The 15,951-nt window shown below is 35.5% G+C and overlaps 2 protein-coding genes across 3 annotated transcripts; both read left to right on the forward strand.

The window, feature by feature from the left end:
• The first annotated feature begins 3,224 nt into the window (after positions 1–3,224).
• On the forward strand, positions 3,225–5,508 carry ccl20b (chemokine (C-C motif) ligand 20b). Its single transcript, XM_056738549.1, has 4 exons — positions 3,225–3,437; positions 4,243–4,345; positions 4,609–4,686; positions 4,792–5,508. Exons 1-4 carry the CDS (start codon positions 3,368–3,370, stop codon positions 4,829–4,831), a joined length of 291 nt encoding a protein of 96 aa, XP_056594527.1. The 5' UTR covers positions 3,225–3,367; the 3' UTR covers positions 4,832–5,508.
• Positions 5,509–6,812: 1,304 nt separating this feature from the next.
• On the forward strand, positions 6,813–15,557 carry tfr1b (transferrin receptor 1b). Of its 2 annotated transcripts, none has more exons than XM_056738870.1 (19): positions 6,813–6,960; positions 8,680–8,729; positions 8,826–9,048; positions 9,248–9,422; positions 9,568–9,702; positions 9,911–9,998; positions 10,277–10,399; positions 10,616–10,711; positions 10,792–10,931; positions 11,213–11,376; positions 11,466–11,582; positions 11,655–11,743; positions 11,846–11,909; positions 12,076–12,143; positions 12,282–12,346; positions 12,427–12,517; positions 12,888–13,130; positions 13,229–13,378; positions 13,677–15,557. In XM_056738870.1, the coding sequence occupies exons 2-19, from the start codon at positions 8,685–8,687 to the stop codon at positions 13,917–13,919; spliced, it is 2,319 nt and encodes a 772-aa protein (XP_056594848.1). In that variant the 5' UTR covers positions 6,813–6,960; positions 8,680–8,684; the 3' UTR covers positions 13,920–15,557. The 2 variants fall into 2 exon arrangements, with proteins under 2 accessions (XP_056594848.1, XP_056594849.1); XM_056738871.1 differs by having other exon boundaries at positions 12,891–13,130.
• The last annotated feature ends 394 nt before the right edge of the window (positions 15,558–15,951 follow it).

Genomic DNA, 15,951 nt, shown 5'->3' on the forward strand with positions numbered 1-15,951 from the left:
AAATTCTTTCAACTGGACCATTTCACAAGGGTATTGACGAACTGGATTTTTTAAATCTTTTAAAATGATTTTAAAGACTTCACATTTCCTGTTTATGTCCTCAGTAATGCACGCCATCTAAAGTATTTTTTCCACCAAAAGTTTTCGAAACAATAACAGTTTTGGGTTTTGTCGTAATGGTGCTTTTCACTGTGATATGGAAATGCTTTTGTTAAAGGTCAAACAGCAGAATGATATTTAGCTAACACGTTTTGGAAAACTGAACGATTTTGATCAGTTCTTTCCAAATTCTGAATTTGACACGTTAAAGATCGAATGACCTCCTGGAATTTTTCCATTAGACAAATGACACGAAAGAAAAGTCAGGCATGACACTGATGTTATATACAAATGATGTCAGCAGCAGTTGCAGCCATATGAGACATTTTTGTCCACCTGTGTATGAGGTCATATTTATTCTTCATTTATACAAATAAAAGGGAAAGCTGACCGGTTTGAGGGAACTAAGTATTTTAATAATTTATGTTTCATTATTGATTTGCAAAAGTTAACGTTTATACCAAATATTATCTTAATCGATGTACGTAAATAATGCATGATGTTGAAGTTTTTTCTTTTAACTGATATTTGAATCTAAAAATAGAATAAAAGGAAAATGAAAACAACAAATTAGCCGATTACCTCAAAAATCATTAGACCTGGATAAACTTGCAAAAACAGCTTAGACTAGTAGCCTAGATAGTCTTAAAAAAATATTCAAGACTGGTTATAACATCTTTAAATTAGTTACATAAAAAGGTATGTAACTAATTTACATACCTTGTTGAAATTGGAAAAGTAAGACTGATTGCTCCTAATTTATGCAACTGGGCCCTGCTTTCCGATTTGGTCATACTAAAGTATTACACATATCTATTTCTTTTTTTAGACTGTACACAGACGTGATAAGAGTAATTGTGCATCAAATAACGGGCTCTGGTATTCAAACAATTGTCAAAATATCAAATTTAGCATTCAGATAATTTCCACCTGAACTTGACATTTGAAAATTGTTTTCAGTTCCTGCTGCCTTAAGAATCTGCCCTAAAAACTTTACTTTGTGAATTCGATTGTTAATAGATTTACTTCTTGTTCTTGCATAGTTTAAAATTAGCCTACATAGCATGTCCTTCTGAAACCCCCAAATCGCTGTTTCTCAGGACATAAAAAATTGCTTTATTTTTTAAACTATTAAATACTGTGTTCCAAAGATGACCAGCCTTTTTGATACTTTATATTGGTACGATATTTGCAAAACCCAGTGACAAACACAAAGGGTGACTAAAAAATTAGAAATATGTTGATATACAAGGTTTCAGAACGACATCAGCAGAAGACCCCAGATTTTGTACTTATTCAAATAATTCAGGGGATATAAATGATTTTGGAATGGTCGTAGGGGTAAGATCAGTTGATAGTGTGTACCCCTGAACTGAAATACAATAAAATAATTGTGAAATTAAAATGATGATTGTGATGTTGAAGTTTGTGTCCTTAAAACAAGTTCAATTCACTTGAATCATATGCTTCGGAAAACCACATTCTAGATTGACTAAATTACTCAAAAGTATTGAGAAGTCCAAACTTAAAATTTGTTTGTTTCAAATCATGTTATGGAAATACATCCCTGTTTTCAAAATGTGCTTATTTTTTTATTTTTTTCTAAAAAGTATTTTGGCATAGTACAGTATCTCTGAAATACTGCTTCTAATCATAGCCATGCACATTGCACACGGTGGGCAAGGTGACAAAGTCATATACTATAAAGGTAAAGGAAACAGTGTTATCTAGTATACTATTTTTAGTTTCAGTATAGAAGGGGCATCTAATTTTAGCTCACAGCTAATTTAAGACCTACCTCTACCTAAAAAACGCTATGCCAAGTCTATTTTAAGCTTGGCACCCAAAATTGGAAACAGCTATTATGATAGTTGAGACTATTTTAAAGGTCATATTCAAAACTACTAGATCTGTTTTCCCATGATATTTCCTTTTTAAATAATTATCTTTTAAATTATAGAGAGTACATAGTCTGTGTTCTTTTTTTTTGCTTTGAAATACAATTAAATATTTAGTATGACGTCAGATATCCTGAAGTCCTGTTGCTCACTTGATAGATCATTGCGTTGGTTGGGTCTGATGTCACACAATAATGTAATACATATCACAGCTTCGTGTAAAAGAATTTGCCAAATGCATTCATCTTAATGGTGTGATTAACTGGCATTTTTTATTGTTTTACACTGTTGTGTAAGGTCTACTTGTGACATTCGCGTGGTTTTTACATTAAAAAACAATCAATAAGTAATAGGCTATTTTCTACCCTGGTTTTTAGGCCGGCTCAACAAATGCTCGGTTTAGTGGCCGTGCCGCAAAGAAGATACAATTTGGCAAACTGCCTGCCTTTTATGTTCTTTAATTAAACAGATTTCAGTGACTCAGATGTCAGACAGGATGTTGAGTAATTGAAATGACATCCTAAATTAATATTTAAGCTATATGACGTTTTGCGTTTCTATTTACAGCCATAAAAAATAAACTGAGGTTGAATTCATGACAACATTGTAGGTGTGAGCATGCAGCTTTATTTGCTTAAGCAATTTTTTTATTGTAAAAAGTGAAAGCGTGTTGCTGTTACAGTTAATTATTTTGATCTAATCTGGAACTTGATTTTGATATTGGAACCTTACAGGTTGATACAGTCATGTTAAATAATATTTTTGAATAAAAAATTTAAATAAAACACCACATTTATTATGATACGTATGTGTAAGACATAACATTTATAACCTGTTACATGTCTCATTGTATCTCATAGTAGAAACATTATGTATTAAACTGTACCGTTAGATGCCACTGCAAACTTTGATGATACACAATAAATGGACACTTTTTTTACTTCTTCTACGGGGAAGCAATGACATTCCTCATATACAGACTTGTTATAAAGACCTGGAAAAAGAGATTTCTTTTAAAAGTAATCAAATATATAATCAAAAATGTTTTTATTCACACAGTAAAAAACTGCTGTATGTGTGTGTTTTATGACCTCAATGTGCTGACCAGTGGAATGTGATGATGAAAGCAGGAAGTTGGCAACTTGTTTTCTCTCTTTCTCACACATACACACGCACCTGTACTGTTTGTAATAAGAGCGACATGGCCTCAGACCTGGAGAGGTGAAGGAGGGTAAACGTAGTTTCTGGGGGTGGGGTAAACCCCATTTGACGTGTATAAATTAAAGGAGGGCTGGTGCATATCTCCACAAGGTCTTTGGATTGGTTTGGATTTCTCCTTAACTGAACTTGAACACTAACTCTTTTCAAAGATGTTGAACATTAAAATCTGCACATTGTGCCTCATCTTATTTGTCCTTTTCAGCACGGAGACAGAGGCAGGTCAGTGAGCTGCTGTGTTTAACAACATTATTCTGCTGAATTGTATAGTCATGTATGTTATATTGCAAACGGTTGAAAAAGCAACTTCTTAGTATTAAGCATTTGCTTTGAAATGTTTTTTATTCTGCATTAAATGCACGTCTATTATATGTTAACTTACAACTTTCTTGAGGGCAAAATAGTAATACAGAAGACGGATCTTATTACCTCTACAAATTCCCAGCTTATTTCATACCGGCAACCTCGATTGGCAGCTCAAGAAGCCTTAAAGAAACAGAAACTTCTGGCTTCATTTACTCACCCTCGAGTTGTTCCAAGTAAAATTCCTTTGCTCTGATGAACACAGAGAATGATGTGGCAAAGATTGCTTGTAGTCAAACAGTTCTTGGCTGCCATTGACTACCATAGTAGGAAAAGTTGCTTTATAAATGTCTTGCTTTATAAGATATTTTGAAGAGTTTCGGAGAGCAGACAATTCTGGGGCACTTTTGAATAACTTTGTCATTTTTCCTACTATGGTAGTCAATGGTGGCCAATTGTTTATAAGAATTCTTCCAAATAGTTTTCTCTGTGTTCATCATAAAATAGAAATTTTTGAGAATTGGAACAACTTTATAGAGTAAATGATGACAGAATTTTTATTTTTGTGTAAATAAGACCCTACTTTTATAACTATAGTAATACTACAGTATTTGCTAAACTATACTATAATTATGACTATTTGAGGTATATCATTTAAAGTTGTCATGATTTAAAAGCATGAGCGTTTTACACACATCTAACAATCCTTTCACTCCCGACACAGCAAGATGTTGCCTCAACTATCGTAAATCACCGATAGACTGTCGAAATATGAAAGGCTACTATATCCAGGACATCACCAAAAGATGTGACATCCCTGCAATTGTGTATGTATCACTTCATTTTTTATGTATGACACATTTGTCCAATTATGCCTGCAACATGAAATCGGCAGTAAAAGTGTTTTAGATCTATTGTGATGGAGGAGGTTTATACATTTGTTTGTATGGTTGGTTGCATAGCATATATCAGGATAGAATAACAAACAATGTTGTCAACGACCTTGTTTTCTGATTTATATACTAGAGAGAGATAAGGTTGCCGATAATGTTGCATGTATTAGGGTTCAATGTATTTCATATCATTGCAGCTTTCAGACGGTGACAGGAAGATTAATATGTGCAGACCCAAAGGAAAACTGGACTCAAAACCGAGTCTCATGCCTGAAGTATGTGAAAAGTGAATTATCAATCACTAACATTAAGAAATACTGTCCAACCAAATTTTGTGTTTTTTTATGTAATTGACTAATCAAATTGTCTCTTTCCTTTAGAATGAAGGCAGAAAAAATGAAGAGTGTCAATATGTTTTAGGATGTCTACAGTGCGCAAAAAGAAGTTTAATAAAACATATATTTGTTACAGCTAGTGTGAACCTGTTAAAAATGTGTTGGTTTGTAAGCCTCTTATGGGATGTTGTTAATAAATTTGGAAAGTTTTGTGTTTTATAAGACAAAATGTTTTTTTACAGCTTGTTACACTCACTGTAAAATATATGTTATATATTAATATATTATTGATATTATATTCTGCAGACAGCCTTAATTTGTCCCTGGCTTTAGTTGCTTTTCTTATAATTTATAGTTGAACCAATTGACCAAACCTAAAAATGTCAGGCAGCTTATGAAGTTAAGTTTTTAGGTTAAAGTTTGTAAATGTTTTTTTTTAAATAATGGTTTATATTTTAATATGGATTTAAAATGTGTACGTATTTAAGAGACACGCATATTAGAGATTATTCCACATGGTTTCTGTAAATTAAATGTTAAAAGTTGTATATTGAACGTATGTTCTTATGTTCAGAACGTTCTCTTTTGTGGAACGGCCTAGTGCTGACCTCTTCTGTTCAAAGCTAGTATAGTAAGCTATGTGTTTTTGCCTTTGGGTGAAATTAAATATTCAATGTAATTGTTTAAACTAATTGTAAATTAAATTTTAATAATTTTTATTTGCTGTTGTATTTCTAAATAAACGTCCTTCATTTCACTTTTCATTGCTGTTGTGTATCTACTCAGCAGGTTTTTCATATTTTCTGAAATTGAATCGAAGGCATGTGCACTGAAATGTACCGAAGACTATAATTTAAGGAAACACAATCTTAAGAGGGCTTAAAGCTCACGAATAAAGCCTTTAAAGAAATAACTAAATGAAACAGACCTCTAAAGTATTCAGTTATACTGCATCTATGTGATCTGACACTTTTTGTCAAACATCTCAACTAAAACTAACAGTCTCTTGTTTTGAGAAGTCTAAAAAAGATGAAGCAGTCTGAGCAGTACCTGTCGTGTATGGGTGTACATAAAACACATGTATGTACAGTAGGTGCATGAGAGTATAAGAGTTGCCCATATATTAAGTAATAATAATAAAAAAGGCTGCATTAGACAATTTTTAAAGCTGCTTTAAAATAGCTTGCTGACTACTGTATGTAAACTATATGGTAAAGGTGTCTGAATATCATCTGAGTGAATAGTTTCAGTACCCATCGATTTACACGTATACACTCAACTGAAGATTTCTGCAGGTGTTTGGATAGCATGACTAATCTCAGTGAAGGGTTTTTTTTTTATTCGACTTCCTTTTCCTCTGGTTTTGTAAGCCTTTCAGATTTCACCTTCAACCAAGATGGCAAAGTTTTTTCAACCAAGATGAAAAGTATGAAGTTACACAATAAACACATGTTTGTATCAGGGACATAAGTAAAAAGACAACAGGACTACATTACAGTGTATGGAATATGTTTAGAAACTGGTAATCAAACAATTGAGGTTTTGCGCCAATACAATAGAAATGAATGTGTACTGCCATCGTTCGGTTACCAACATTCTTCAAAATATCTTCTTTTGTGTTCTGCGGAAGAAGAAAGTCACACAAGTTTGAAATGACAAGGGTGCGAGGAAAAGCATTTTTGGGTGAACTATCACTTTAAATAATAAGTCTATACTGTTGAGGCAACTGGATTTATGTAAAGTGTAGATTCTTGGCATAGGCTATTGGACTATTTTCAAAGAGTCTTGCTGGAAATCATATTAATGATGGTGTTTTAAAAAACTGCTTTGTAAATTAAAAAGGAAGGGGGCGTGGATGGAATATAAATCAGTTAGCAACGAAATATCAGATTGCAGATATATGGAGGAAAACCAACATCGATAATCCCGAATGTGTATTTGAAATATTAGAAATAGCAATTCTGATTTAAGAAGGAAATTAATATGTATAAAAATGATCTAAATTCACATAGTGACCAGTAGGTGGCGATATCACGGAAAGATGCAACGTGCCAAAGACCTGAAGAAGACGTCTCCGTGCGTGCGTGCAGAACCACACCGGTGCAGTGGCTGAGCGCATGGTGCAGCGCAGAAATATCCATCCTCGCTTTAATAATAGCTGACAAATTGAACAAAAGAAGAAACATTGTATAAGGATCAGTTCACCCGTGAAAAGTAAGTTGATTTTTTTCTGTACGCCAGCGAAGTGAAATGATATTTTATAAATGAGTCGGGTGGCCTTTGACAGTTTAATGGGAATGTCAAGTACCATGAACTTGCAAGATGTGTGTGACACGATTATATATTGCGTAATACTTTTTGTTTTTTATTCTTCGATACGAATCGTGTAAAATAATTGTTCAATTATGAATGGATAGAACTGACACGGCAGTCACCTTGATAAAGAAAATGGCTCATATGCGGAAGTCCATTGATTTATTTCTTTTGTTAAAAACATGTTTTAATATCGCAACAATCATATTTAGGTCTTCTTAAAGAATCATACTTGGATATCGTTTCTTATTTATTTTGTTTCTGATTAATTGTTTCCTTACCACAAATAAATTACAGCTTTAATATTCTTGCTTCGTGCACGTGGGCAGGAAGTGCCTAGAATGTTTGACCTTTATCGTGCTGTCAATATTTGACCTTATCGTGCTGACATTAAATACATGCTTTGATTTTTTTATTCATGCATTTAAATTACGTTAAAACTGTTCATTTAAAAACTCATTTAAATGACACATGGCATGCACTTTAACTTGTGATTTCTGGGTCAGCTCAGAGTTGTCCTATGGAGTTTTCTTTACATTTTACTGTAAAATCAAAATTATAATAAATACTAGTTCTTTATAGCTGTTTTTCAAAGTGAAATTCTCTTCAAGAAATAGTCAGATTTACAATCATTATGCAGCATCATTCCTGATGAACGTCGCATTGTGATTGTGACTCTCACATGTCTCATGTACCCTTGTCGTCATACTCTCTTCTCTTCAGTTCTTCATGGTCTTTAGGCTATGCTTTATTGGATAAAACTTAAATGCACCCAGATCCAATTGGGTAATTTGCTGGAACATGTCTTGGTCCATTAAAGTAATGACTTGATTTTTTTTAAGCACATTTCTAAGCTTATTTAAGGCGCCACGACATTATGTGAAATACCCGAAACCTACATTGTTAACAGTGATGTGAGTTTACATTCATGCAAAGCAACACGTAAAGTAGCGTTATATCGGTTTGGGTTGGGCTTAGTTTAGGCGAAATGAGTTTATTCGTAGATGTCCTGAATGACTCATTCTTTAGCCCTCTGATTCTGTTGCAAGTCTTAACTGATAAACCTTTTGTCCTGTTACTGTGAAACTAGACGCTGTTTGGGGTTGATAAATCGGTTGTAAAAAAGGCGCCAACTGTGGTTTTGAGGTGTTGAAAAAAAAAAAACTTGATGTCCCAGACTGACACGGCCTGTTCCGTTTAGTTTTTCTTTACACATCTGAAACACTGATCTTGTGACATCTGGCTGGTGTTTTTTTGTCACAAGCTTTTTAAGGTGAATTAGTTTGTGGTTTAACTTTACATGAGGCTGAATGCATTGCCGATTGTTTGTGGACTCGTGATCTATGCGTAATGTCAAACTCATTATTATATAAAGTCAATCGATTTTTATCAGCGTTGATAAGCCTTTTACTAGCCGTGGAGCCACTGCAGAGGGTGGCTCTGCTTTTGGATGGATTTCAGCGAATCAAAAGACAGTCTTGTTGTTAAAAGATCAAACCGCACTTGGACTTTGAATTTGGGGGGGCCGCGTGTATGAATTCACAAGACCTCATAAGGGGCTTTGTCTGGGCAGAATTTCATAAAAACCTTGGTGATTAAAGACCATCTCTTTCATTTCAGATTCAATGGCTGGAACAATAGATCAAGCAAAAATGAAGTTTTCAAAAATCGTAAGTTTTGTTTTTGACATGTTTTATAAATCCCTAATTGTGTTTGTAAATCGGATTTATTGTAATCTGATGAATGTTTTGTTTCCTTTTTGACAGGTTAACAGTCGCTCGTACACCAGGTTCAATCAGAACCCTGATGGAGAGGGCAGTCACGTGGAGGTGAAGATGTCTGCGGACACTGAAGAAGAGGAAATGGACGGTGCTGAGCAGGGTCATATAGAGCATGAGATTTACACGAGATCCCCCAGACGTCCCCCGTCGTGGAACAAATGGAAGATTTGCGCTTCATTCACAGTTGTGCTGCTCCTCCTCTGCATTGGTGATTGCTTTTGCAATATATTTCTTTATATATTTGTATATTTTTGTTAACGTGATGCACAGTTTAAGTTGCATTTTAAGTATTGACCAATGAGAAACATGTATTCTGAAAAGATAAAGGTTTGTTTGTCGAGATGTTCTCCGTTTCTAATACCCTTGGTTGAAATGGCACTCATAGTTTTCCTCTTCCTATGTATCAGGTTTCCTCATCGGCTATTCTGTCCACCATCAGCCCGAGACGCCTCCCTGCCCATTATCGAGCCAAGAAGTTCAATCACCGATATTTGATAATCCGAAACCCAGTATGGATTGGAGTGATGTTGTTGAACTTCTGAATACGATACTGACAGCTGAAAGCGTTCAGGAAAGAATCAGGTATCTGTTCTTATACGATTGTACATTGCTGCTTAAGCTTGTTTTACATAGAGCAAAAAATGAAAGACTTTTATTTTTAAATGTACACATTTAATTTGTACCGTCCTTATGTAATTCTGATGTTCAATGTTCTTTTTCTTTTAAGTGAGTTTTCAGGTGTCGATAAGGCAGGATCATCTGAAGATAGTACTTTAGCTGACAAAATCCATGTGTATTTGCGAAATCTGTCCATGAAAACCTGGGTTGATGATCACTTTGTGAAGCTACAGTATCCTAACAGGTCAGCGCTTTTTTCTTTAGAAACTGCACACAATATGATATATGCCTCAAATGAGGGGGAGAATGAAAGAACAAGCATGATTTTTGCACACTAGCTTTCATTTACAGACCGTAGACATATTTTGAAATGTAAATATCGTATAGACTTAAAGATGGAATATTTGCATTGCTTGCATGTTTGTAATTCAGACATTTTTAAACTGAAACAGGTCAAAACCAAACAAAGTGAGCTTTGGTTCAGAAGAGATTGGAAGTACAAATGGGTTCTTGGCCTACAGTGCAACAGGAATGAAACAGGTGAGCTAAATATGTCTTAATATGTTGTTTCGTTTGGGAGTCAAAAAAGGCTTTTAGTTTAATGTCGATTCAGAGAGCCGAGTGAAAAAAGCATGGTTTACTTTTATATGCAGTACTGATGTTTGTAAACTTGCTTTTTTATTATTGTATACTTATTGATCGATAAGTCTTTTAATTTTTGGGTAATTTAATGTTTTTAATTAAATCAGAGGTGTGAATATTTTATGTGGTAATAAAAATGGTTGAATAGCATTACATAGCATGCCTTTCTCTCACAGGGTAGAGTCATGTATGCCAACTATGGGGAGCCACAGGACCTGGCCATCTTGGAGATGAATAAAGTAAATCTAAATGGATCTGTTGTACTGATGCGGGCTGGGAAAATCAGTATGGCACAGAAGGTAATTACGATACTCTTACTTATTTAATTTAATGCACGCTTTATATTTACAGCTAGTTACACTGTACAGTAACCTAACTTGTAAAATATTAAAAAAAACGTTTATTTTCTACTCGCTCACATGGTCCCTAGAAGAGCATGTATAGTTGGTGGGAACAATTTAATAACTTTTGACGTTTTGTTACTGTTGTCCAACATTTATTTGTTGTTTCTCTAGGTTGCGAATGTTGCAAAGAAAGGTGCCGTAGCAGCTCTGATCTATCCAGACCCAGACTATGTAGGCAGGCCTCAAAATATTGATCTCTATGGTCACGTAAGTTATGCCATTCTTGTGTTTAAGTGTCTTCACAATGTGGTTTTGCGGAGTTTTTGATTTTTTTTGTATTATTGTAGGTCCACTTGGGATCAGGTGATCCTTATACTCCAGGATTCCCGTCCTTTAAGCAAACCCAGTTTTCTCCTATAAGGTCTTCTGGTCTTCCTGATATTCTGGCCCAGACGATCACTGCTGACATGGCAGACAAAATCTTCAAGTATGTTATAAGTTTAGATTGAATGTAAATCTTTTTTATTTGTTACTAGAATACGTTCTCCTGTCCCAGTTAAATATGGTTCACAGAAATATTTTGTTTTAAAGTTGATCAGCATTATCACTGTTATGACTTTGCTCCATTTATTGTATTGGCTAAACAAAAAAAGTTTGAAAAGTAATTTTTGCGGTTGCCTTTTGCGATGACTTTGTGCAGAAATTGCATGCTACATTTTATTTTCTTCTTTGAACCATTTTCAAGGGTTATTTTCAAATTTCTTGCAGTAAAACGGGTGGAAACATTGCCCCAAAAAGCTTTCAGAGTGGCTTGTCCACTTACAAGTTAGGAAACGAAAGTGGCCCTCTGCTCACCGTAGAAGTCAACAACGAACTTAACGATACCAAGATTCATAACGTGTTTGGAGTCATCAAAGGCTTCATAGACGCTGGTGAGTTTCAGTCTTACATTGCGCTTTGCGTAAATGCACGTCATTGTACACATCGGTGGACCCAATGATCTTACAAATGACTCCTGCAGATCGTTACGTCGTGATCGGAGCAAATAGAGATTCCATGAGCTCGGGTTTTGCCAAGTCTGCAGTTGGCACTGCTCTTTTGATGGAGCTTGCGAGAGCTTTCTCAGAGATGGTGAAAGGTACACTCATCTCCCTGTGTTTGTTAGTTGTGGTGGTTTGTGTTTTGCACTCACTTTTCGATCTCTTTGCAGTAGGTGATTTCAGACCCAAGAGGAGCATTGTGTTCGCCAGCTGGAGCGCGGGGGATTTCGGTAACGTCGGCCTTACCGAATGGCTTGAGGTTTGTATGGGGATTGTGACACATGATGCTCTGGCGAGAGTGAACGATTTTGTTTGGAATGCAGTTGCGACTGTACAGTAATGTGTGATTTGTGTTATTCAGGGCTACGCAACATCACTGGACAAAAAAGCCTTTACCTACATCAGCCTGGATGGAGTTGTTACTGGTGAGTTGACTGGTCGCATTACAAATTACAAATTACAAATTGGTCCCACTTTATTACTGGATGACTCACTGTCATGTAATGTATTGTTACATGTTTGCTGTTTTAAACTATTGATGTAGATAGAGAATACTGTGAAATCTTGAATGCACTTGTTTTGCCACGGCAGGTGAGGGATCTTTCAAAGCTTCTGCCAGTCCGTTGTTGGAGGGTCTTCTGCAGATGACCCTGGAGAAGGTGAAGCATCTGCAACAGTCACTTTTTGTGTTATATTTGTGTTACATTTTGAAATCGTAACGGCATATGTTGGCTATTCATGAGAAGCAAAAATCAGCTTTTTCCACAGTTTTTCAATCTCTCTTTTCTCTTCGAAAGGTAAAAAGTCCAGTTAATCCAAAAACAAGCCTACTGAAGAACTATGGTGGCACTCTTTCATCTCTGTGAGTGAATCTGTCTTGTTTTTCTTGATATGATGTTGGTAAGGTGCTTGCTTTTTATTCTTATCGGTTGCCATTCTCAGTCTGAAACCCATGGAGATGGAAGATGGGGCATATCCTTTCCTGACTTTCTCTGGAATCCCTTCTGTGTCATTTGGTTTTACATCTGAGGGGGTAAGTGTTTGTTGTGGAGCTGAACATTTAAAGGTCCAGTGTATTCAACGCTTCATTATGTATTGTAAGGTCTTTATACATTGCATTTATTTCAATAGATCCGACAAAAAATGACGCATTGGACCTTTAATGCAAATAGTCACTAATAATAAATCTATGTCCTTGTTTTCTTACTTGGATTATTTTGTTAATTATTTGACATCAAATTCCGGTCTGTTTTTGCAATTCAAGATGGTTTTGGTATCTTATGATGGTGTTATGAAATGATTCTTAAAAGGGTGGGTTCCTTTTTTAAAGACTGTATACAAAAAGCATTGAGATGACTGCCTACAAAGTGTACTGATTTTATGATTTTATGACTACCATCCAGCAGAATAGGTTGTTTGACTACCAGAATTTTGGAACGGCTCAGGATGATAAGGGTAATCTGGAATGTGTCACTAAAAATAAAGTGGTTGAGCTGGCATTGGGCGGCGCCCAGGTGGCCGGACAGATGGCACTTCGTCTCGTTCACGACCGCATTCTCAAACTGGACTTTACCAAGTATACTGTCGAGATTGACAAACATGTCAGCGCCATCGTCGGTTACACTAACCAACTCAAAAATGCAGAGGTGACGCCATCCCTTTCAAATGCACGTTGTATAAAAAATGCCTGTTTAAGTTTGCATCTCCAAATTAACCTTTTCCGTGTTCTCTTCAAATATTACAGGTCAATAAAATTGAGTCTGTGTCTACGAAGTGGCTGTTGGAAGCAAAGGGCTCTTTTGATCGGGCCTCGACAGGCCTAATAAATGATATGAGGAACAGTGATGAGGAAGATTTGGAGATGTCTCGTATCATCAATAATCGTAAAATGAAGGTGAAGTCATTTTTTTGTGCATACGAAGCATTCATAAAACACGCAACCTGACTTGATTTACATTAATAAGCATTTGTTTTAAAACACTTTTTTTTTTTTTTCATTAAACTGTGTTCATTTTTTGGAAGTAAAATTGGTCGCAGGTGCTCTTTTATATTGGCCTACTGTGCCAATAATTATCCCATATCAATGATTTGATGTTTCTTGTTTCATATCTGCTTTTGCGGATGGTGTATAAGTGCCACTGATAGATAAAGGTCAAAATCTCACGTTCTTGTCGTTTGTTTCCTCTTTAAAGGTGGAGCGTAATTTACTCTCTCCTTACGTCTCTCTGAGAGATGTCCCATTCCGTCATATTTTCTTCGGTAACGGGTGGCAAACGGCCTCAGACCTGGAAAACGACTTGAAAGATGTGATTGAAGGCAAGGCAACCCTGGACGTGGACCGTATTTTAAGCAAATTTGCTCTCCTCACCTGGACCATTCAGGGCTGCGCCAATGACCTGGCTGGAGATATCTGGTCCTTAGACAATCAGATCTAACGAGAACCTTGATTTGATCTAAAAAGTGTTTCGATACATGAATAAGAAAACGTAAACCACACAACAAAACAATTTATATAAACAAATTGAGTGATCTGGCAGCCGTGTATCGAGAAAATTTCGACGTTTGACTTTGAAATACGCAAAAGAAGTTGAATATGGTTAAGTCCATATTTAGAGTTTTGTTGATGTAATCGATAAAGGAATCTGAGCACAACGCCATAATCTAATGCTATTGCCATAACCTTGTTTTAAGGTTAATTTCAGGCTGAAGTTATCGTCCCCAGTTATATCGTCAAAATTGATGCTTTTATGATTTTGTTTAGGTGCATATCGAGACATTTTTGTATTTGGCTGCTATGTGAAAACTGATTCGCACTAATGTAAACCTTGAACTTTTGCAGGGAAAGTCTCTGCTTTTATACCCATTTAGCAGTGACTGAGTTCTGTATTTATTTATTTATTTATCAGTGACAGTGTTCACTATAAAAGTTTTTTTTTTTTTTTTTAATTATCGGAAGCAGTGCCTTCCATAATTATGACGGTTATACTGTCAGTTCTTCAAAAGCAGCATCTGCTACAGAAATACATGTGACCAACAGCTGTCACCAGAAATGTCTGTTGTTACAGGTGCAAATACACACAACATAATCATTTTAATACAGTTCCTTTTTTCTAAAAAAAATTGGAAATTAAATGAAAAATAAAGAAAAGGCATTTAGGACAACAACTTTATTATTTCAGTTATTATGTTTTGTTGGTTGAAACCAATATGAATTGGTAAGCAATTTCCATTTTGGCTGACTCGAAGATTTCTGTGACAACGCATTTCTGTAACATTTATATTTCTATTCTAAAACCATTATCGGGAGCAGTGTCTTCCATAATGTAGAGTGTTTGAAGGTAGTTTTTGCCTACCAGTGTGTATATATCGAGGGCAGAGACCTTCATATTTCACTAGCGTGGATCGAATTATCGGGGACAGTGTTTCCCATAGTTTATGTATATATTTGTTTTTCATTTAATTGTGTGGCTCTTTTCTGCTTTACTATTAAAAGCTACACGTGATCTGTGGGCAGTCATTGTAGGTTGTGGGTTTTCATCTTATCGGCTGTCTCTCCTCGGTCTGGGCACTTTCTTGTCTTTTGAGTGTTGTTTGAGTTTGCACTTTTTTCATATTTCAAAGCAGGTGTTTGAAAAAGGATGTGGTCAATTGGCATAATGCGAATATTGTTTAAGGTATAAGGGGTACTGTTGATTTTATGTTATGGCTTTATGAATGAAGGTACTTCTGTTAAAGTTTGCATATCACATACTAGTCCCTTTTTCAATCTCTGTCTTTTCTTGTGGCACTTACCAGATAGTAACAATGCTTGTTTGGTCGTTCCTTGCATGAAACATAACTAAACGTTGCAACGTTTTAAAAGCGAAGTTACTTAGACATTTCAACTCTTATTTCTTGCCAGTTACATGATTCAATCTTAGTTTTTTCAGCAGTCATCCATTTGATGAGCTTAAGTTGGTCATAGTTTGTCATAATGTAACATGCGTAGGGGTTATGAACTGTTGATTGTCATCTTAGAACTGATCTATGTGTGCAAAAGCTTTCAACTTTAATAAACCTTGGCTTTACTCTGACTGTCTAGTGTGTTTGTTTTTGTGTGTGAATTACACCTTTATAAAAACAAGAACTGAAAAAAAGATTTTTGTTTATTTTGGTACCATTCCCTCAATCTTAGGCATCTGTGTGTACCTGTTTTGCTATATTTGTGAGGACTAAACTTTTTACAGCATTCTCCAATGCAGTAAAACAAGTCTTTACCAGTTCAACAATTATGGACCAAGCGAAGTGACAAAAAAATCCCTATATTGTGCCAACTAGAACTTGAAGTTCACATTATTTTTTGTAAATAAAGTTTTCAAATTGGTGGTATTGTGTGTAGTAGGCTAGTAAAGATGTGTGTACAATACAATGTTTGGCTAGTGTTTAAAGTATGTTCTTGGGGACCAATCCATAGGGGACATTTGTCTG

The sequence above is a fragment of the Triplophysa dalaica genome, chromosome 23 (assembly GCF_015846415.1).
Source record: "Triplophysa dalaica isolate WHDGS20190420 chromosome 23, ASM1584641v1, whole genome shotgun sequence".
Classification (NCBI taxonomy): domain Eukaryota; kingdom Metazoa; phylum Chordata; class Actinopteri; order Cypriniformes; family Nemacheilidae; genus Triplophysa; species Triplophysa dalaica.

Bases quoted from the DNA above. Each gene is read 5' to 3' on its own strand.
- tfr1b (XM_056738870.1), top strand. From the start codon at position 8,685: ATGGCTGGAACAATAGATCAAGCAAAAATGAAGTTTTCAAAAATC. The intron at 9,423-9,567 runs GTATCTGTTCTT...TTTTCTTTTAAG, and splicing joins AGCGTTCAGGAAAGAATCAG to TGAGTTTTCAGGTGTCGATA. The intron at 12,347-12,426 runs GTGAGTGAATCT...TGCCATTCTCAG, and splicing joins GGTGGCACTCTTTCATCTCT to TCTGAAACCCATGGAGATGG.
- ccl20b (XM_056738549.1), top strand. From the start codon at position 3,368: ATGTTGAACATTAAAATCTGCACATTGTGCCTCATCTTATTTGTCCTT. The intron at 3,438-4,242 runs GTCAGTGAGCTG...CTCCCGACACAG, and splicing joins CAGCACGGAGACAGAGGCAG to CAAGATGTTGCCTCAACTAT. The intron at 4,346-4,608 runs GTATGTATCACT...ATATCATTGCAG, and splicing joins TGTGACATCCCTGCAATTGT to CTTTCAGACGGTGACAGGAA.